The 23346-nt window shown below is 46.3% G+C and overlaps 1 protein-coding gene across 3 annotated transcripts in view; it reads left to right on the top strand.

The window, feature by feature from the left end:
* The first annotated feature begins 276 nt into the window (after positions 1-276).
* The window catches only part of bcorl1 (BCL6 corepressor like 1), a 41512-nt gene continuing 18442 nt past the window's right edge, over positions 277-23346 (top strand). The window contains exon 1 of one of the 3 annotated variants that reach the window (XM_062963746.1): positions 277-432. In XM_062963746.1, the coding sequence (XP_062819816.1) occupies positions 287-432 (146 nt within the window). In that variant the 5' untranslated portion in view covers positions 277-286. Of the gene's footprint in view, positions 433-18067; positions 18375-23346 lie in introns of those variants that run through there. The other 2 variants (XM_008120224.3, XM_008120223.3) reach the window with 2 other exon arrangements.

Here is a 23346-nt window from a genome sequence, read left to right as displayed (position 1 = left end):
TGTAGTTCCACAAGGTCTTGAGCCCCGCCCGCTAAACTACAACTCCCAGGGTTCTGTAGCATCAGGTCTTGGCAATTCAAGGGTGCAGAATGAGTGTACGCTTGGCACCTTTTGCGCTGCCCGGGAGCTGTAGTTCCACAAGGTCTTGAGCCCCGCCCCGCCAAACTACAACTCCCAGGGTTCTGCAGAGCGGCGGGATGAATGGGCGCTTGCCCCGGTTGGCGCGGCCGGGCCGCCCTGCTGCAGGATCCTGGGATGTGTAGTCCTGGGCCGGGCCCGATCTCCCATGATCCTCGCTCGGCTCCGCCCCCGGGCCCGCCTCTCCGCCTCGCCTCGCTCGCGAGGGATGCCGCGGAAGAAGCCGCCCCTCGCCGCCCTCTCCCCCGAGGACGCCTTCCGACGTGCGCCGAGAGACACGTGTCTGCGCGGGAGGTGAGTTCCGACGGAGGGAAGCAGGAGCGGGGCGAGGAAGGGTCCGCCTTTGGCTCTCCTGCCCCTTCGCCTGTCCTTGGAGGACATTGGCCGCGTGTTTCTCGCCCTTGTTGTTGTTGTTGTTGTTGTTGTTGTTGTTGGGGATGATGAAGGATGCAACTTTGGAGAAGTTTCCTTCCCCCCCCCCCCCCGCACCAAGAAGCGCGCGTTTCCCGTCTACGCTGCATCCTTAACGCAGTTTGACGCCGCTTTAACTGCGTTTGCTAGCTAGGGGATGCTGGGAGTTGTAGTTTGACAAAACATCAAGAAGGATCTCCCCACTCCCTTCTTGTTACTTCCCGGAAATTGTTAGTTATACACAACAGACGGAATAGAACAACTAAAGGTGCAGCTACACTGTAGATTTAATGCGGTTTGATACTACTTTGACTGCCTTGGCTCAAGGCTATGGGATAGTGGGATTTCTAGTTTGCACTCAGTGGCAGAGACGATCTGTATGAAGGTGACTAAATAGAACAATTAGGAGTGCATCTACACTGTAGGTTTAATGCGGTTTGATACCACTTTGACTGTTTTGGCTTAAGGCTATGGAATAGTAGGATTTCTAGTTTGGTAAGGCACCGGCACTCAGTGGCAGCAATGATCTATATGTGGGTGTCTAAATAGAACAATTAGGAGTTTATCTACACTGTAAGTTTAACACAGTTTGATACCACTTTGACTGCAAATGGAATAGTGGGATGTGTGGTTTGATGAGGCACTAGCACTTGGAGGTAGAGACAATGTATGAGGGTGGCTAAATAGATCAAGTAAGGAGTGCATCTACACTGTAAGTTTAATGCAGTTTGATACCACTTTGACTGCCGATGGAATAGTGGGGTTTGTCTTTGGTGAGGCACCTTCAGCAAGGAAAGGGGAAAGACCACTATAAAAACCAAAACTCCCCTGATACCATGGCGTTGAGTGGCTCAAGTGGTATGAAACTGCGTTAATTCCACAATGTGGATGCATCCAGAAGAGTGGCTTGCGAGAGCTTTGCTAGAGGATTGACCCATAGAAATAAGATCGGTCAAGAGAAGTCTTGTCAACTCCTCCCACTGAAATACACCTTCCAATGATTCTTTTATTCCAGGCATAGGCAAACTTTGGCCCTCCGGGTGTTCTGGACTTCAACTCCCATAATTCCTAACAGCCTACCGGCTGTTAGGAATTATGGGAGTTGAAGTCCAGAACACCCGGAGGGCCAAAGTTTGCCTATGCCTGTAATCTATTCATTATAATGGATGCAAAGGAGGTTTATATGTCTGTAGAAGGTCCAGGGTGGGAGAAAGAACTCTTGTTTATTTGAGGAATGTGTGAATGTTACCATTGGCCACCTTGATTAGCATTGAATAGCCTGGCAGTTTCAAAGCCTGGCTGCTTCTTGCCTGGGAGGATCCTTTTAACTTGGCTGCCGGAATTTAAAAACAATAAGTTTAGGACAGTAAATAAGGAACAGCACTCAGGAAACAGGAATTCCGGACATGAATCAACCAGGGCCAGCTAACACCTCCCAACAAAGGTTGCAACTGGCCACTTTGATTAGCATTGAATGGCCTTGCAGCTTCAAAGTGTGGCTGCTTCCTGTCTGGGGAGGTCCTTTTAATTTGGCTGCCAGTATTCAAAAATATTATAAAATCAGAACAGTAAATAAATAACAAAACTCAGAAAACAGGCATGAATCAACCAGGGCCAGCTAACACCTCCCAACAAAATATCCCTCTAGGCAGGAAGCAGCCAGGCTTTGAAGTTGCAAGGCTATTCATTGCTAATCAAGCTGACAGAGAATTCCAAACTTGAATCAACCAGGGCCAGCTAACAATTCCCAACAAATGTTACAACTGGCCACCTTGATTAGCATTTAATGACCTTGCAGCTTCAAAGCCTGGCTGCTTCCTGCCTGGGCGAGGGGGAATCCTTTTAATTTGGCTACCATTATTTAAAAATTATAAAATCAGGACAGTAAATAAGGAACAACACTCAGAAAACAGACATGAATCAACCAGGGCCAGCTAACACCTCCCAACAAAGGATCCCCCCCCAGGCAGGAAGCAGCCAGGCTTTGAAGTTGCAAGGCTATTCAATGCTAATCAGGCTGACAGAGGAATTCCAGACATGAATCAACCAGGGCCAGCTAACACCCCCAACAAAATATCCCCCCAGGCAGGAAGCAGCCAGGCTTTGAAGTTCCAAGGCTATTCAATGCTAATCAAGCTGGCCAGTTGCAACATTCACACTTGCCTCAGGCAGACAAGAGTTCTTTCCCCCACCCTGGATATTTTCTTCTCTGTGAATACGTTCTTAGAGTTGTAGTGTTACAAGAAACCATCAGGGCCAGCTAATCACCTCCCAACATAGGATTCCCCCAGGCAGGAAGCAGCCAAGCTTTGAAGCAGGAAGACAAGAGTTCTTTCTCCCACCCTGGACAATCCATAGTTATATAAACCTCACTTGCCTAGTTTCCAACAGACCTCACAGGCTCTGAAGATGCCTGCCATAGATGTGGGGGAAACGTCAGGAGAGAATGCTTCCGTACTTATAAATTGTTGGACTCTCAATCCCAGCATCCTTCCCTATTAGTTTAGGGCTGCTGATGGGAGTTGCAGCCCAACGACATGGATCAGGCCGCACGTTTCAAAGGCCTTGGAATCGCTTCCATTCAATTTAGTGACACCCGTTTGCAGGCGTATTTACGACATCTTCTGAGTAAATCAGCCTGGATTTGCATTGTAAAAGCCCTTCCCTTCCGGCAACAAAACCCCCCAACAGCCTTACGAGCTATACTGACCTATACTATACCTATACTGACACTAGAGTTTGGTTGCGTCACGCTCAGGACAACAGTAAAAACAACAAAGTAGAATGCCCACTATATTAAACACAGTATTCTATGAACATGAAACAACTAGCTTAGAAATATATCCAAGGCGATCTTGGTTAGACGTCCACCTATCTGTCAGTCTGGTGATTGATTGATTGGAAATCGGATCTGCCTTTGTATCGAATATCAGATGCATGGCAATTCATGATAAGATTGAACTGAGCTTAACTAAAAGAAAAGCAACCAAATATTAGAGCAGAGTTACGTAAATTGAAACTACAATTTGAAATAGCCTTAGTAAGGAAAGGAAAACAACCACAAGGGACTTTTGCAGCGGCACACCGGCAAAATGCAACAGCGAGGAGCCCAGAAACTCTCTATAGCATCATAGGAATAATAATAATAATAATAATAATAATAATAATAATTATTATTATTATTATTATTATTATTATTATTGGGTGCCGTGCCAAAAAATCTCAGCCGGCATTTGGAAACAATAGACATTGACAAAATCACGATCTGCCAACTGCAAAAGGCCACCTTACTGGGATCTGCGCACATCATCCAAAAATACATCACACAGTCCTAGACACTTGGGAAGTGTTCGACTTGTGATTTTGTGATACGAAATCCAGCATATCTATCTTGTTTGCTGTGTCATAATATAATAATATAAATGTATAATAATAATAAACTTTATTTGTATTCCGCCCCATCTCCCCAAGGGGACTCAGGGTGGATTCCAACATACAATGGCAAACATTCAGTGTAGTTTGTCTTTAGCCTTGGGTTGCTATGAACATAGCCATATGGTTATGTTCCAGAAGCATTCTCTCCTGACATTTCGCCCACATCTGTGGCAGGCATCCTCAGAGGTTGTGAGCTCTGCTGGAAACCAGGCAAGTTGGGTTTTTATATATCTATGGGATAATGTTCAGTGTGGGAGAAAAAACTTTTGTCTGTTGGAGGCAAGTGTGAATGCTGCAATTACAGTAGAGTCTCACTTATCCAACATTCGCTTATCCAACATTCTGGTTTATCCAACACAGTCTGCCTTTTAGTAGTCAGTGTTTTTGTAGTCAATGTTTTCAATACATTGTCATATTTTGGTGCTAAATTCGTAAATACAGTAGAGTCTCACTTATCCAACATAAACGGGTCGGCAGAATGTTGGATAAGCGAATATGTTGGATAATAAGGAGGGATTAAGGAAAAGCCTATTAAACATCAAATTAGGTTATGATTTTAAAAATTAATCATCAAAACATGTTATATAACAAATTTGACAGAAAAAGTAGTTCAATACGCAGTAATGCTATGTAGTAATTACTGTATTTACGAATTTAGCACCAAAATATCACGATGTATTGAAAACATTGACTACAAAAATGCGTTGGATAATCCAGAATGTTGGATAAGCGAGTGTTGGATAAGTGAGACTCTACTGTAATCATCTTGATGAGCCTTGAAAAGCCTTGCAGCTTCAAAGCCTGGCTGCTTCCTGCCTGGAGGAATCCTTTGTTGGGAGGTGTTAGCTGACCCTGATTGTTTCCTGTCTGGAAAGAATCCTCCTGACACCTCCTAACATAGGATTCCCCCGGGCAGGAAGCAGCCAGGCTTTGAAGTTGTGAGGCTATTCAGTGCTAATCAAGGTGGCTAATGGCGACATTCAAACTTGCCTCCAACAGACAAAAGAGTTCTTTCTCCCACCCTGGTCATTATTCCACAGATATATTAACCCCACTTACCTAGTTTCCAACAGACATCACAACCTCTGAAGATGCCTGATATAGATATGGGCGAAATGTCAGGAGAAAATGCTTCTGGAACATGGCCATACAGCCTGGAAAACTCACAACTCACTGCACTTAATGCCATCTTTGAAGCAACAGTGCGGTTGTAATGGTTGTTTGCCGGGATCTTCCTTGAAATTGTTTTGTTTTTTTGTATTCATAGCCACTGGGCTGTTATTCATTTACTTGTAGTAGTTTGGTCTTACCCTCTGCTTTATTTAAGAGAGGTTGTGCCTTTGATGCTTATTGTTTGTCCATAGAGTCTCATTTGGGGAGGAAAAGCAAGCTGTAAACATTTCACTCTCAAATAAGCCCCAATTCACAAAACGTGGTTTGAAATCTATCATTTTAATCGGGTTTTAACCTTTTCTGGTGTTTTTGTTTTGGTTGTTTTCTGGTGTTTTGTATGCTAACACATACAAGTGAGATCTGAAATATCGTAGTGCAAAGTAGTGCCGTTTACAAATTGAGTTGTTCAGAGGCGTCGTTGCTTCGTTTACCGCTCTCCTCCATTCTCCTAACAATTGAGTAACCCTAGTTTTAGGGATCTCCCTGTTGTATTTATTTATTTACTATTAGATTTCTAACAGGCTTTAGAATTGCTATCCATGCTTTTTTGAGACTCCTTTATTCTTCTTACATGTTGGTTTTGCAGTGTCAGCAAGAACAATATGATGTCGAAAAATTTTATGACCGGAATCACTGGGTTGCCATGAATTTTCTGGGTTGTATGGCCATGTTCCTGAAGCATTCTCTCCTGACATTTTGCCCACATCTATGTCAGGCATCCTCAGAGGTTGTGAAGTCTGTTGGAAACTAGCCAAGTGTCATTTATATATCTGTGGAAAGTCCGGGTTGGGAGAAAGAACTCGTTGTCTGTTTGAGGTAGGTGTGAATGTTTCAATTGGGCATAGATGCAGGCAAAACGTCAGAAGAAAATGCTTCTGGAACATGGCCATACAGCCTGGAAAACTCACAGCAACCTAAGAACAGTTAAGTCTTGATTATTGTGGCAGGAATTGTGGCAGAATAACGTGCATTCCTTTTTATATTATTATATTTCTTTATAGGGTTGGTCTAGATGACCTTTGGCGTTCCCCTTCCATATCTATTGCATAATGGACTCCCTTGGAAACCCTCCTCCTTTAGATGCCCATCAAGCCTTCTTCGGTTGTTATCTATCCTTGCCTGTGAAGAATTCAACACAATATACTAGATTTTTCTTGCTTTATTGATGTATTGAATGGCCTTTTAGCTTCAGAGCCTGCCTGCTTCCCGCCTGGGGGAATCCTTCGTTGGGCGGTGATTAGCTGGCCGCGATGGTTTCTTGTATGGAATTTCTCTGTCAGCTTGATTAGCATTGAATAGCCTTGCAACTTCAAAGCCTGGCTGCTTCCTGCCTGGGGGAATCCTTTGTTGGGAGGTGATTAGCTGGCCCTGATTGTTTCTTGTATGGAATTCCTCTGTCGGCTTGATTAGCATTGAATAGCCTTGCAACTTCAAAGCCTGGCTGCTTCCTGCCTGGGGGAATCCTTCGTTGGGAGGTGATTAGCTGGCCCTGATTGTTTCTTGTATGGAATTCCTCTGTCGGCTTGATTAGCATTGAATAGCCTTGCAACTTCAAAGCCTGGCTGCTTCCTGCCTGGGGGAATCCTTCGTCGGGAGGTGATTAGCTGGCCCTGATTGTTTCTTGTATGGAATTCCTCTGTCAGCTTGATTAGCATGGAATAGTCTTACAACTTTAAAGCCTGGCTGCTTCCTGCCTGGGGGGATATTTTGTTGGGAGGTGTTAGCTGGCCGTGATTGTTTCTTGTATGGAATTCCTTTGTCAGCTTGATTAGCATTGAATAGCCTTGCAACTTCAAAGCCTGGCTGCTTCCTGCCTGGGGGATATTTTGTTTGGAGGTGTTAGCTGGCCCTGGTTGATTCATGTCTGTTTTCTCAATGTTGTTCTTTATTTACTTTCCTGATTTTCCTCTATTTTTGAGTGTTGTTCTTTATTTAAGTAAGTAAATAAATGAGTAAGTTATTTCTCCCACCGTGGACATTGTTCCACAGATATATAAACCCCACTTGCCTAGTTTCCAACAGACCTCACAACCTCTGAGAATGCCTGAGCAAAACGTCAGGAGAGAATGCTTCTGGAACATATCCAGACAGCCCGGAAAACTCACAGCAACCCAGTGATTCTGGCTATGAAAGCCTTTGACAACACATTTATTGATGTAGTGAAGAAATAGTTTAGGCTGCTTTGGGCCCATCCAATGGATTTTATAGGTTCTTTGAATGCAAGCTTTCTCCTCCCTGTGCCATGCTGGCTCTTGATCTGCTCCCTCGCATTATGTATAGCATACTATTGTTCCTTCTCCCAGCACCATATGGTTGGGTGACACTGCAACTCCCATCACCCATAGCCAATGCGGGCTGAGTACGTTGGGTGTTGTATTCCGCACATCTGGAGGCCGGGGAAGGCGGACCTTAGCAACGGATCCATTCCCTTTGAAATCCGCGTGCCCCGAGGGGCATTCATTACTCCCTCCTTTTGCTTGGGAACCCCAGGATGGCTTCCCTAATGAAGGTCTGTTGGCTGGCAACGTTTCCTCTCATTTCAGAACCAAAAACAAAGCACCCCTCTCTTCAAAGTGAGTGAAATGATCTTGGTCCCGTTTCTTGACCTGCATAAAATTCACATTTTAGGAGTGAGTGTTTATCCAATGTACCATTTTCATCTTCTTTTTTCCTATTGAGTGAAAAGGAAACAGTGAAGACCTGGAGGCTCTCCATGGGTCTCATATTTTGAATGGCAGAAGATAGATAATGGTGATACAGTAGAGTCTCACTTATCCAACACTCACTTATCCAATGTTCTGGATTATCCAACGCATTTTTGTAGTCAGTGTTTTCAATATATCATGATATTTTGGTGCTAAATTCGTAAATACAGTAATTACTACATAGCATTAATGTGTAATGAACTACTTTTTCTGTCAAATTTGTTGTATAACATGATGTTTTGGTGCTTAATTTGTAAAATCATAACCTACTTTGATGTTTAATAGGCTTTTTCTTAATCCCTCCTTATTATCCAACATATTCACTTATCCAACATTCTGCCGGCCCGTTTATGTTGGATAAGTGAGACTCTACTGTAATAATAATAATAGTAATAATAATACAGTAGAGTCTCGCTTATCCAATATTAAAGGTCCGGCAGAATGTTGGATAAGTGAATATGTTGGATAATAAGGAGGGATCAAGGAAAATGCTATTAAACATCAAATTATGTTATAATTTTACAAATTAAGCACCAAAACATCATGTTATACAACAAATTTGACAGAAAAAGTGGTTCAATACGCAGTAATGCTATGTAGTAATTACTGTATTTACGTATTTACGAATATCTCGATGTATTGAAAACATTGACTACAAAAATGCGTTGGATAATCCAGAACGTTGGATAAGTGAATGTTGGATAAGTGAGACTCTACTGTAATATTAATGATAGAGCCCCTGGTGGTGCAGTGGGTTAAAGCCTTGTGACTTGAAGGTTGGGTTGCTGACCTGAAGGCTGCCAGGTTCGAATCCAACCTGGGGAGAGCGTGGATGAGCTCCCTCTGTCAACTCCAGCTCCATGCAGGGACATGAGAGAAGCCTCCCACAAGGATGGTAAAAACATCAAAACATCCAGGTGGCCCCTGGGCAATATCCTTGCAGATGGCCAATTCTCTCACACCTAAAGCAACTTGCAGTTTCCCAAGTCGCTCCTGACATGAAAATAATAGTAATAATAATAATAATGAACTCTTGTTTGTTTGAGGCAAGTATGAATGTTGCAGTTGGCCAGGATGATTAGCATTGAATAGCTTGGCAGCTTCAAAGCCTGGCTGCTTCCTGCCTGGGGGTCCTTTGTTGGGAGGTGTGAACTGTCCCTGATTGTTTATTCTCTGGAATTCCCTTGGGTTTTTTTTAGTGTTGTTCTTTGAGAACACAGAAATGCTAGACTATGTCATACTACACAGAGAAGCCATTGATATCCATAAGCATCTGGATAATTTCAACAAAATGGAGGAAACCATGAAAGTGAACAAAATCTTGCTGCCAGTATTAAAAAAAACCTCCAAAATCGGGATAATAAATAAAAAAATAACACTAAAAAAACAGGGGAACAACAGAGAAGAAACAATCAGGGACAGTTAACACCTCCTAACAAAGGATTCCCCCAGGCAGGAAGCAGCCAGGCTTTGAAGCTGAAAGGCCATTCAGTAATAATCAAGGTGGCCAATTGCAACATTCACACTTGCCTGCAACAGAGAAGAGTTCTTTCTCCCACACTGGACATCATTCCACAGACATATAAACAGTCCTCACAACCTCTGAGGATGCCTGCCATAGATGAGGGTGAAACGTCAGGAGAGAATGCTTCTGGAATATGGCCAGGCGGCCCAGAAAACTCACAGCGACCCATTACCTTTCTGTTCTACCTTTCTTCCAGGTTGTTCAAGGGGGCATACACGGTTCTCTGTGTGTGTCTATCTTTACTCACAAAACAACCTTGTAAAGTAGGCTCAAATGTTATGAATTTCCAATTGTTTAGCAGAATTGGAAGTGAGGCCTCCCTATTTCCGCTTCTAAAATGCGGGCCACCTTGCTTGCGAACTAGCATGTGTTAGGGGCACTTTGTACTTGCTCAGAGACATCCTTAAGCTTTACATATTCCAGGTGAGCCCTGGTTCAAATCTTGGCAGCCGTTCCAGAATTTCTTTCCGAGTACAAAACCGCATCGTGCAGCGGATAAAGCACATGGGACATTGGGTTGTTGTATGTTTTCCGAGCTGTATGGCCACGTTCCGGAAGCATTCTCTCCTGACGTTTCGCCCACATCTATAGCAGGCATCCTCAGAGGTTGGAAGGTTTGTTGGAAACTGGACAAGTGGGGTTTATATATCTGTGGAATAATGTCCAGAGTGGGAGACTCAACTCTTGTCTGCTTGAGGCAAGTGTTAATGTTGCAATTGATCACCTTGATTAGCATTGAATAGCCTTGCAGCTTCAAAGCTTTGCTGCTTCCTGCCTGGGGGAATCCTTTGTTGGGAGGTGATTAGCTGGCCCTGATTGTTTCTTATAACACTAAAGTATAATACTGCAAAACTAAGAACTTATTCAAAGAGGAGAAAATGTGCCCTTCAAAACACCGAACCACCCCAGAAAAACCAATCCGTCATTTAGCATACAGTAGAGTCTCACTTATCCAACATAAACGGGCCGGCAGAACGTTGGATAAGGGAATATGTTGGATAATAAGGAGCGGTTAAGGGAAAGCCTATTAAACGTCAAATTATGTTATGATTTTACAAATTAAGAACCAAAAACATCATGTTTTACAACAAATCGACAGAAAAAGCAGTCCAAAACACGGTAATGTTACGTAGTAATTACTATATGTATGAATTTAGCACCAAAACATTGCAAGTGTTAATGTTGCAATTGATCACCTTGATTAGCATTGAATAGCCTTGCAGCTTCAAAGCTTTGCTGCTTCCTGCCTGGGGGAATCCTTTGTTGGGAGGTGATTAGCTGGCCCTGATTGTTTCTTATAACACTACAGTTTAATACTGCAACTCTAAGAACTTATTCAAAGAGGAGAATATGTTGCCAACTGCAACATTCTCATTTGCCTCAAACAGACAAAAGCTCTTTCTCCCACCCTGACATTATTCCATCTATATATATAAAAGGGAAATAAATTTCGGCCTAGGACAAAACAACAAAACTACACATCCCAGAAACACTAAACTTGGCAGCACAACCCCTCATCCATGCCTCTAAGTTCATACAACAAAAAGAAAAGAAAAATAAAGTCCTAATTAGAGGGAGAGGAATAATTGTTTTTATCCCATTGCTGCCAGTTAGAAGGCTAAGCTCCACCCACTTGGTCTCCTAGCAACCCACTCAGCCCAGGGGACAGGCAGAGTTAGGCCTCACTTAGGCCTCTTCCACACTGCCTATAAAATACAGATTATCTGATTTTAACTGGATCACATGGCAGTGTAGACTCAAGGCTCTTCCACGCAGCTATATAACCCATTTATAATGGACTTAATGCCAGGGGAAAAGCTTTACCCTTTACCTTAACTACAGTAGAGTCTCACTTATCCAACACTCGCTTATCCAACGTTCTGAATTATCCAACGCATTTTTGTTTTCAATATATCGTGATATTTTGGTGATAAATTCATAAATACAGTAATTACTACATAGCATTACTGCATATTGAACTACTTTTTCTGCCAAATTTGTTGTCTAACATGATGTTTTGGTGCTTAATTTGTAAAATCATAACCCAATTTGATGTTTAATAGGCTTTTTCTGAATCCCTCCTTATTATCCAAGATATTCGCTTATCCAAGCTTCTGCCGGCCCATTTAGCTTGGATAAGTGAGACTCTACTGTACCAATATTTCCATGTACAACACTCTATGATACATACATTTACCGATCCTGCATGCTCTGGTGTTTTGTTCAGCGGGCATGCTTCCAAACAAAAACTTTGCTAGGTCTTACTTTCGGGGGAGGCCTTATATTTAGCAATTCAGCAAAACCTCTACTAGGTCTTATTTTCTGGGGATGTCTTATTTTAGGGGAAATAGGGTTTGGCAGGCATCCTCAGAGGTTGTCACAACCTCTGAGGATGCCTGCCATAGATGTGGGCGAAACGTCAGGAGAGAATGCTTCTGGAACGTGGCCACACAGCCCGGAAAACATACAACAACCCTGTGTTCCTGGCCATGAAAGCTGTCAACAACACACATGGGACATTAATCCCAGCCGCCCCTTTCTGCAGGGAAACAGACACTAAAAGTGCATCCATACAGTAGAGTTGATGCTGTTTGACACTGCTTTTATTACCACGGCCCAGTTTTGCCTTTGCACTTTGGAGGTTTCCTTTGGCTGGTGCTCTGTGGAGGTTCCTATGGGAAATGCGGAGAAGGAAGGCTCCGTATCACGAAAGAATCAGTGGCAGGCGACGGGGAGGCAGCCTTCTTTAAGAGCCTTAAAAGGGCCCTGCTGGACCCCACTCGAGGCCTATCCAGCGCAGCCTTCCCTTCGCCGTCGCCAAATGGCTCCGCATGGGAAGTCTGCAAAGAGGACAAGAGGGCAATGGCAACTTCCTGTTTGTATTCGCTCAGAGGCAGACTCAAGGGCTTCGGCTGTCTTGAGCCGCACGCAGCATCCGTATCTTCCTTCTCCGATCCCCCTTTAACGCTCTCCGTTCCGGCCAGGGACGGTCCGCTTTTATCTTTCTCGAGCACCATGGAGGGTGAAGGAGAAAAGCCTTTCTCTGCCCGATCTCTAGTTGTATCTTGCTATTTCCTAAGCAAACATGGGAACGTTTCCTAAGTTTTCCTTGAATGTTTTGGTCACACTCTTCAAACTGCAGTGACCAGAACGGCATGGTATCGCGCTGTGGATTGACACATCCCCTTTGTTCGTTCTGGACACGTCTTGTTTTCCAAACCATTCTTTCGAGGCCGTGCCGTTTTTGCACCGCCGCCGTCCTCCTTTGAAGAGCTGTCGGTCCCCTTGCGCATCACTCGATCGGCTTTGGTTGGGGTGCAGCGGATGCCTCCCATCGCAACATCTATATATATAAAAGGGTAATGGTATCACGGCACCGGAAAAAACAACTAAACTCAACGCCCCACAACCTTGAAAATTGACAGCACAACCTCTCATCCACGCCTCTACGTTCATACAACAAAAAGAAAAGAAAAATTAAGTCCTAGCCACAGCAACGCGTGTCTGGGCACAGCTAGTGATATATAAGACGACTAGCTGTGCCCAGCCACGCGTTAATAAAGTATTAAGGAATTGGTGGTAGTTAAGGCAAAGGGTAAAAGTTTTCTCCTGACATTAAGTCCAGTTGTGTCCGACTGCACACTGAAGTGGATTATATGGCAGTGTGGAGTCAAGATAATCCAGTTCAAAGCAGATAATATAAGATTCTAAATGGGTTATATAGCTGTGTGGAAGGGCCTTGAGTCTACACTACCATATAATCCAGTTCAAATCAGATAATCTGTATTTTATAGGCAGTGGGGAAGAGGCCTAAGTGAGGCCTAACTCTGCCTGTCCCCTGGGCTGAGTGGGTTGCTAGGAGACCAAGTGGGCGGAGCTTAGCCTTTTAACTGGCAGCAATGGGATAAAAACAATTATTCCTCTCCCTCTAATTAGGACTTTATTTTTCTTTTCTTTTTGTTGTATGAACGTAGAGGCATGGATGAGGGGTTGTGCTGCCAAGTTTAGTGTTTCTGGGATGTGTAGTTTTGTTGTTTTGTCCTAGGCCGAAATTTCATTACCCTTTTATATATATAGATACCAGACGTCTGTAGCTTTCCTGCCGTCTAGTCGTGTCTCTGTCCGCACATGCAGTTTAGTCACACGTGTGTCCTGGTACTTTGTGTACTGATCGTTTGTGGATTGCGCACGCAGATATGTGACTGCAACTCTCTTCATGAAGATGAGATCCTGGATTCCTGACTCTTTCTTACCACTCGGAGAGAAGGATGCTCACACCGCCCACGCCGTCTCTCTTTCTTATTCTCACCTTCTCAATCCTTCTGCAGGCCCCAACATTGACTGAGATGCCATCATAGGTTTCCTCAAGCTTTTTTCTCATGTCAGGAGTGACTTGAGAAACTGCAAGTCGCTTCTGGTGTGAGAGTATTGGCTGTCTGCAAGGACATTGCCCAGGGGACATTGCCTGGATGTTTTGATGTTTTTACCATCCTTGTGGGAGGCTTCTCTCATGTCCCTGCATGAAGCTGGAGCTGATCTGCGCTCTTCCTGGGTTGGGTTCAAATTTGGCAAACTTCAGGTCAGCAACACAACTTTCAAGTCACAAATCCTCAAGCTGGAAGCTAGCAAGTTGACCCCTCATATTTTATTTATTAATTATTTATTTTATTTACAGTATTTATATTCCGCCCTTCTCATCCCGAAGGGGAGTCAGGGCAGATCACATTATATACATATAGGACAAACATTCAATGCCCATATACACATAGAACCAAGACAGAGACAGACGCAGAGGCAATTTAACCTTCTCCTGAGGGGATGTTCGATTCTGGCCACAGGGGGGAGCAACTGCTTCATCATCCACTGTGACGGCACTTTCTCATTCCAATGTTGTAAATTAGTTAAATTTGCCTCCCCACTTTATAAGTGGTACCTTATTTCTTACTTGATAGATGCAACTATATTTCAGGTTGCTAGGTCAGCAATGAGCAGGACGGGTGCTCACCCCGCCACGGGCTGGCCTCGAACTCATGACCTCATGGTCAGAGTGATTTATTGCAGCAGGCTGCTCACCAGCCTACGTCACAGCCCGGCCCCTTCTGCTCCTTTGTCCTCAAACAGATCGTATAGAATTGTAGAGTTGGAAGAGACCCCCACGAGGCCATCCAGTACCACCCTCTTTCTTGCAGGAACACACAACCAAAGCCCTCTCGACAGATGGCCATTCATTGTCTGCTTTAAAGCCTCTGGAAGAGGCTAACTCCCACTATCCTTATCCTATTGCCGAACAGCTCTTCCCATCAAGAAGTTTGTTTATTTATTTATTTATTTACAGCATTTTTACCCCACCCGAGGGGACTCAAGGCAGCTTACAAAGGTCAGCAAAAATTTCATCAATAAAATCAGAACAATACATACAAATCAGTTAATAATACTATTAAAACACATTATAAAATTTAAAAACATATATATAATTGAATCCATTCATCCGGAACCTTGTGCGTAAACCTTCCTAATGTTCTTCCTAATGTTTAGGTGGAATTACCTTTCCTGCCCCCGGTGGTGCAGTCTGTTAAAGCGTTGAGCTGCTGAATTTGCGGACTGAAAGGTCACAGGTTCGAATTCAGGGAGCTGAGTGAGCACCCGCTGTTGGCCCCAGCTTCTGCCAACCTAGCAGTTTGAAAACATGCAAATGTGAGTAGATCAATAGGTACCGCTCCGGCGGGAAGGTAACGGCACTCCATGCAGTCATGCTGGCCACATGACCTAGGAGGTGTCTACGGACAACTCCGGCTCTGGCTTAGAAATTAAGATGAGCAACAACCCCCAGAGTCGGACACGACTGGACTTAATGTCAGGGGACAACCTTTACCTTTATTGCAATTGGAATGTATTAATCTGTGTCCTAGTCTCCAAACTACAACTTCCATCAGTTCTAGCCAGCATAGTCAATGGCAGGGATAATGGGAGATGCAGTCCATCAATAACTGGAGGGCCATTTGTTGCTTAAATTCGAATAGCAAGGATGTTCTGAATTACAAGGGCCCTAGTGACTGGGATATAGTGAGCATGGTTGAGGTTCATAGTATGAAAGTTGTTGAAGGCTTTCATAGCTGGAATCACTGGGTTGTTGTGAGTTTTCTGGGATGTATCAGAAGCATTCTCTCCTGACGTTTCACCCACATCTATGGCAGGCATCCTCAGAGGTTGTGAAGTCTGTTGGAAACTAGGCAAGTGGGGTTTATATATCTGTGGAATAATGTCCAGGGTGGGAGAAAGGACTCTTGTCTGCCTGGGCATGGGCAAACTTCGGCCTTCCGTCCAGGTGTTTTGGACTTCAACTCCCACCATTCCTGGCCTCAGGCCCCTTCCTGTGTGAGAAGACCCCCAAGGTTATTGGCTTAGGCAAAGGCACGGTGTTTGGGTGAAGCATTGGCTTCGTATGGGGAAGGCCTAGCCGGGCCTGATCCCACTCCAGCCTCTTTGGGTTGGACTGGAGAGGGACTCTGGCCTGAAAAGCTGGGGAGACACCGTTGGTCTGTGTTGAGCTGACAGATGGACAGGCTCACTCCTCCTCCTTTCCTCTTCCCCTCCTTCTTCTTTCCTTTCTTCCTTTCCTGCTTCCTCCCTCCCTTTCTTTATTCTTTCCCTTCTATTGAAAGATGGACAGACTCCTTCCTTTCCCTTCCTTCCATTCTCCTTTCCTTCCTTCTCTCTCCCTTTTTTTCCCCTTCCTCTATTTTCCTCCTTCATTTCCTTCCTTTCTTCCCTTTCCTCTTCCCTCCCATTATCCTTTCCTCCTTCCTTCCCTTCCCCCTTCTTCCCTCCCTTTCTCTCCTTCTTCCCTCTTCCCTTTCCTCTTTCCTTCCTTCCTCCCATTATTTCTCCTTTCTTCCTTCTCTTTTGCTTTCCTTCCTGTTTTCTCTCTTCCTTTCTTCTTTCCTTTCTCTTTCCTCCTCTTTCTTTTTCCTCTTTCCTTCCTTCCTCTCTCCTTTCCTCCTTCCCTTCTTCTCCTTCCCTTCCTCTTCCCTTCCTTTCTTTTTTCCTTCCATCTTCCCTCTCTCACTTCTTCCCCCTGCGTTCCCACTTCCATCCGTCCTCCTTTTCTCCCTCTTTCCTTTCTTCCTTCCCTTCCTCCTCGCTTTCCTTCCCATTTCCTCCCTTCCTTTCTTCTTTCCTTTCTCCTTTCCTCCTTCCCTTCTTCTCCTTTCCTTTCTCTTCCCTCTCTCCTCCCTCCCTTCTTTCCTTCCGTCTTCTCTCTCTCATTTCTTCTTCCTTCCTTCATCCTCCCTTCCATCCATTCACCTTTTCTCCCTCTTTCCTTTCTTCCTCCCATTCTCTTTTCCTCCCATTCTTTCTTCCTTCCTCCTCACTTTCCTTCCTGTTTTCTCCCTTCCTTTCTTCTTTCCTTCCTTCTTCCCTTCTTCTCCTTTCCTTTCTCTTCAATCCATTCCTCCCTCCCTTTCTTCTTTCCTTTCTCCTCCCTCTCTTCTTTTCTCCTCTTTCTTTTTCCTCTTACCTTCTTTCCTCTCTCCTTTCCTCCTTCCCTTCTCCTTTACTTTCTCTTTAATTTCTTCCTCCATCCCTTTCTTCTTTCCTCTTCTTTCTTTTTCCTCTTTCCTTCTTTCCTCTCTCCTTTCCTCCTTCTCCTTCCCTTCCTCCTTCCTCTCTTCTTTCCTCTTCCTCTTTCTTTCCTTCATCTCTCCTTTCCTCCTTCCCTTCTTCTCTTTTCCTTTCTCTTCAATCCCTTCCTCCCTCCCTTCCTTTCTTTTTTCCTTCTGTCTTCTCCCTCTCATTTCTTCCTCCTTCCTTCCTCCTCCCTTCCATCCATCCACCTTTCCTCCCTCTTTCCTTCCTTCCTTCCCTTCCTCCTCGCTTTCCTTCCTGTTTCCTCCCTTCCTTTCTTTCTCCATCCTCTCTCCTTCCCTTCTTCTCCTTTCCTCTCTCATTTCTTCCTTCCATCCCTTCCTCCTCCCTGTGATCGCGGGAAGAGCCAGGGACGGGGGTCGTGCCTGAGGCGCCCCTCCTGCCCCCTGTTGTGTTCTTCTGCCTGGACGGGAGGGAGGGAGGGAGGCAGAGAGACCGCGAAATGGCTCCGCGGGGCCTGCCTTGGCCCGTCGTGCCGCCCGTCTCGAGGCGACGCGGGGCTCCGTGCGGGATCGCCGAGGAGGGGAGAGGAGGAGGAGGAGGATGGAGCCACGGCTCAAGGTGGGAGGGGGGTCGGGCTCGGCCTGCGGTGTCCAGGCCCCTCAGGGGACAGAGAGGAGTCTCGGAGGAGGCCGCCTTCTTTCCTTCCGCTTCGAGGGCAAGAAGGGAGGGGACGGGGCTGAGGTTCCGACGGACTCAAATGTTCCCGAGTCGCGTCGGGCGAGGACGGAGAAGGAAGGAAGGAAGGAAGGACGGAGCCCGGCGCAGGTGCCGCGGAGGAGGACGGAACCGGGCCGGGCTCCTGTCTGCCTTCCGTCGGAGCCAAGCCCCGGGCCCTCTCCCCTCCCCTCGCGAGGAAGGAAGCGAGGAAGGGCGCCCCCTGTAGGAGCGGGGCAGCGAAGTCCCTGCGCCCCCTCCCCTTTTGACTCCTTCCAACCCCCCCCCTCCCACTCCGCCCTGGCTTGGCTTGTTGGCTCCTCCCCCTCGCGGGCAGGGCGCTAAGCCCCGCCCCTTCTCTCTCCTTCTCCGGACGCGGAGCGAGGCCCCCTCCCTCCCTCTCCCTCTCTGTGTTCGGGCAGGGCCGGCCGCGGTGCAGGCTGGGAGCCGCAGTCCGCAGGGGTAGGGCTCCGCTTGGGGCGTGCGGGCGGCTGGACTACACTTCCCGGCACTCCCCGCGGCGGTGCTTCTCTCTCACACACATACACTCTCTCTCCCTCAGTCAGTCCTGCCGTCGCCGCTGCCTGCGCCGGACTCGAGACTTCTCCTCGGCCGCCTCCGCCTCTTTCTTCGCAGCGGCCTGGGGAAAAGGGAGGGAAGGCGTGAGGCCCCGCCCGGAGCAGGTGCGTGTCCCTCTCGCGCTCTCTCTCTCGCCCGCCCGCTCGCTCGCTCTCTCGCCCGCGTCTTCGTCGTCTTCTTTCCCCTTCTCCGCCGCCATCAGGGAGGGAGAGAGGGAGGGGCGGGCGTGGAGAGGGGTTTCCATGGAAACAGGGCCCCGGTCCCTTCTTCCTCTTCCGTCCGGCGGGAAGGGAAGGAAGGAAGCCAGCGCGGAGGGGCGGCCTGACCTTTGCCTCTCTTGCTGAGGGGCCCTCCTTGCCTGCCTCCCTCGCTCGCTCGCTCGCTCGCTCTTGGCTCCGCCCTTTCCTTCCGAGCCTCGCCGACGGGGCGGACGGGCTGAGGCGGCGCTGAGGCAGGTTCCCCTCGCAACACCGGGCCTCCCTTTGAAGAACCCGGGGACGGGCGGGGAGGGAAGATACGCGCGCCTGTTTGGGGCCCTTCCTGCCTCCTGCCTTCCCCACAAAGAAGGGCCGAGGAGGGGGAGGAGGGCCCTGTTTGTGGCCTCTTGTGTCCTGGGTGTGTTCGGGTGGCGGGGAGGGGTCAGCAGCGCCTCCACCACGGCAAGGCAAGGCGAAGCGGACGGCTTTCCCCTCGCTTTTCTGCTTTCCTACCTTTCTCCTTTCCCCTCTCTCTCCTTTCCCCCTTCCTCCCTGCTTTTTCCACTTTCTTTTCCCCCTCTCCCACTCCCATTTCCTCCCCTCCTCCATCCTTCCTGCCTCCTCTCGCCCTCTCCCCTTTCTTCCCTGCTTTCTCCTCTCTCTTTTTCCTTCCCACTTCCCCCTCTCTTCCTCTTCTTTTCCGCCCTGCTTTCTCCTCCCTCCTTTTCCTTCCCACTTCCCCCTCTCTTCCTCTTCTTTTCCGCCCTGCTTTCTCCGCTCTCCTTTTCCTTCCCACTTCCCCCTCTCTTCCTCTTCTTTTCCGCCCTGCTTTCTCCTCCCCCTTCCCCCCTCTCCTCTTCTTTCCTTATCTCACTCTCCCCTTCCTCCCTGCTTTCTCCTCCCCCTCTCTCCCTTTCCTTCCTACTTCCCCCTCTTTCTCCTTTCCCCTCTCTCCTTTTTCCTTTTTGAGGAGCGGCATGTTTAGCCTGCAGAAGAGAAGGCTGAGAGGAGACATGATAGCCATGTACAAATACGTGAAGGGAAGTTTTAGGAATGAGGGAGGGAGCTTGTTTGCTGCTGCCCTGCAAACTATGACACGGAACAATGGCTTCAAACTACAGGAAAGGAGATTCCACCTGAACATCAGGAAGAACTTCCTCACTGTGAGAAGGACTGTTTGGCAGTGGAACTCTCTCCCCCAGACTGTGGTGGAGGCTCCTTCTTTGGAGGCTTTTAAGCAGAGGCTGGATGGCCATCTGTCGGGGGTTCTTTGAATGAGATTTTCCTGCTTCTTGCAGGGGGTTGGACTGGATGGCCTATGAGGTCTTTTCCAACTCTATGATTCCCTTCCTCCCTTTCTCCTCTCTCTTTCCCCCCTCTCCCCGTTCCTTCCCCCTCTCCCCTTCCTTATCTCCCTCTACTTTATCCCCCCCTCTTCTTGCCACTTTATATGTTTTTAATCCATTTGTTCTGTATGTTTTATTTGCAGAACTGTTTTAATTGATGGGATGTGTCTTATTACTATGTTTAAAGCGACATTGAATATTGCCAGAGTTGTAAGCCACCCTGAGTCCCCTGTGGGGTGAGAAAGGCGGGGTATAAATGAAGTAAATAATCAGTGAATACATTTCCATTCTCCCCTTCCTTCCTACTTTCCCCTCTCTCCCTCTTTCTCCTCTCCTTCCTTCTTTCCTTCCTTCCTCCTTTCTCCCTCTCCCCTTTTTCCTTTCCATACTGCGGCTGCACGGGTGTTTTCCCTCCCCTTCCAAGCTGCAGGGAACAAGGAGCGAGAGGGGCCCTTTTGGCCACGCGAAAGAGAGAGCACGACCAGAGAGAGAGAGAGAGAGAGGTCTGGGAAGTCAGCCTTCAGCAGGGAGACTTAACAGGAGCGAAAGAGAAAGAAGACCCTCTTTCTCTCTTCTCTCTCTTGCCGTGGTGGGCATCACATCATTCGCACACTTCTGTTGTTTGGTAGGAAAGAGCTCTCTCTCAATGGGGATTTCCTCCGGCAGCCAGGCCTTTGCCGTTGAATCTGCCTGGAAGTTGTTGTCGCCGGAGTTATTTCTAGTCTGGATCTGGCTCCGTCCACTGTGCTCAAGTGCCGTATGTACGTAGGTACGTACGGGGGACTGTTCTTTTGTGTCCAGAAAGACTTGCGTTCTCCGGCCTCCAGATTGCACTCTTTGACATAGGAGCTCGGCTGTATGTGGGAGGCTTTGTTTGTTTTTGTTTATTTTTTTAAATCTGGGCTTGTAAGAACTGAGTCTTTCGAAGCCTTCTGTCAACTCCTCGTTTTTCTTGTTGCCAATCCTCGATCCGCTTCGGGTCTTAATGCGCATGTTTCTGAATGAAAAACGGCACAGCAAGAGCGGAAAGTGTGCTTTCCCTTTTGGTAGACTCTTGAACATCCCTGGTAGCTGGATTTGCAACACAGTGAGGGGGGAATTCTTATAAGAGATGGCTTTGTTGGCAGGTATATGTAACACCTGGGATCTCAGGAGGGTGCTGTGGATACTCCAGGCATGAGCCAACTTCAGGTCTCCCTCCAGGTGTTTTCGACTTCAACTCCTACTGTAGGCTGTTAGGAATTGTGGGAGTTGAAGTCCAAAACACCTGGAGGGAGGGCCAAAGTTGTCCCATGCCTGAGGTACACAGTATGTCCATGATTAGGATTTCGAAGGTTGGGAATAAACCAACTTTCCTTCCTTCGTCATGGCAGCTCTAAGAAGCCCTGACAATTATAATCTGCCAGGCTTTTAGCTGTTGCTGCAGTGTGTTTCTTTCTCGGCCTTTGCAGACGCGATTTTAGCTTCTTTTACAAGCTGCCGAAGTTCTTGACAGTGTTCTTTCCAGCAGATTTTTGACGCTGTTTTTAAAGCTCATTAAAATAGCCTCCCCCCAACTAATGTGATTGTAACTTCCAAATAGTGTGAGACGATGGTTCCACACACCCGGAGGATTCCCAGCTTGGAAGAGGGCTGGGTTAAAATACTGTTTTGGTTAGGTTTTGAAGTTTTGCGATTACATATTTGGTTGTTTTTTTTTGCTTGAATCTGTGCCAAACTTGCAGCAACATGCTGTATCCAGATAGTGGCCTTTTGCATTGTAGCAGTAATGGGAATAACAACAATAATAATGTGGATCCTGCCAGTGTTTGTCTGTTATTGCTGTGATGGCTGGGACTGTTGGGAGTTGTAGTTTAGCAGCATCCAAAGGGCCACACAGTTCTCACTTCTGTATTAAAGTCTGTCTTTGAGAAACTATCCCAGAACAAGACTGTTTCTAAGACTGTGCAGACCTCCAGATGTTGTGCAGTTGTACTTCCCAGCATTCTTTACCGTTATTGACCTCGGTGGCTAGGGCTTCTGGGAGTTGTAGTCTACATCAAAGCCACATGATTTCTGCCTTTATGCAAACCACTTTTTTCTCAAGCCTGGCCTTACTCTGCTGATACTATGGCAATGGTAATATTAACACATCTCACATAATTATTGGAAGAATTACTAAAATAACTTATGCAAAATGCCTTAAGCACTCTTTAGGTGGAGAAACATATTCTTAATATTTCTATTTGTCCATTGCTGCCCATGTGCCAACCTTGGTAATTTTCTGTCTGTAATGTGGACTGTTAGGAACGATAGTTTACTCCCATCAGTGAAACTTTTACTTTAGTTCAGATAATTCTTTGAGTTGAAAGAAGGTGGTGCAATGCTCATGATATGCCTTGCATTCAATTCCTTTATTAATTTTGATGACTCTTAAGGTAATCTTGGGGTTTCTTTGGCAAGATTTGTTCAGAGGGACATTGCCTTTTTCTGAAGCTGAGACAGTGTGCCTTTCCCAAGGGTGTCGCCCAGAGGGTTTTCATGGATTTGAAGTCTGGCCAGAGTCCAATGCTCAAATATCGCACTGAGAGAAATACCCAACAGGAGGACTGTGTACCTTATTTGTGTACCTTATTTATAAGATCCACTGAGAGACAAACACATTGCCATGGCCAGCACTTTCTGTTAGGCTTTCAGGCCTCCTTTTAGATGTTTCATAGTTGACGAATATGGTAGTAAGAGCTGGTGAAGAGATAATAGCATTAAGTAGTAGGCTAAAATACAGCAAATGTTGCACAGTGGCACATGACTGACAAGTTTCTTTATTTTTCCATCCACGCGAGAGCTTGAAAAATACCTTGCAGATACAGAATTTAGGGCTTTTCCACTCTGCCCCTTTATGCCAGGAGCTGATCCCAGATTATTTGTTTATCTCAGGTTATCTGGCAGTGGGAACTCATATATTCCAGTTTAAAGCAGATAATTTGGGGTCCGATCCTGGGATAAAGGGCCCTTAGAAGGCAACTGGAGTTGAAACCATCCATTCTCTTCTATAAAGCAGACCATTTTATCTCTAGTAGTTTTTTTCCCCCTCCATTATTGCGTGTCCTTCATATACAAGGTGCAAACTTTGCAGAATAGCTAGTCGTCCTATTCCTTTGCTCAATGCTGGGCTATACAGTCCAGCAGGGAATCCACTCCAGGGAGACTTGCTGGACATGAAACAAGATTCATGCAGAATTAGGAATCTTTTCCACTAAGGACGGGTATCCCAGTGTATGTTCAGTTGTAAGTCCTAGTCAGTCTAGTGAAGTTTGTTTCCAGATTTAAGAGTTTTGAATTCCTAAACATTAGTACCAAAAAAACAAAACAAAAACATAGTCCTGTGCATCATATTTCAGATGGTTATGTGCTAGGATGTCAGTGTTGTAATTTCCCTGGCTTCGCCATAAACATACATGTCAGGCGTAGACTAAACATGACTAAGAACTCCATAGAGCAGTTTCTCAATGGAATAACTGCCTATGAAGACTGAGAGATCTCTTGCCTGGGAT

The sequence above is a fragment of the Anolis carolinensis genome, unplaced genomic scaffold (genome assembly GCF_035594765.1).
Source record: "Anolis carolinensis isolate JA03-04 unplaced genomic scaffold, rAnoCar3.1.pri scaffold_12, whole genome shotgun sequence".
NCBI lineage: Eukaryota > Metazoa > Chordata > Lepidosauria > Squamata > Dactyloidae > Anolis > Anolis carolinensis.
Note: the sequence above shows the minus strand (reverse complement) of the source record. Positions and strands in the feature narration are given on the sequence as shown.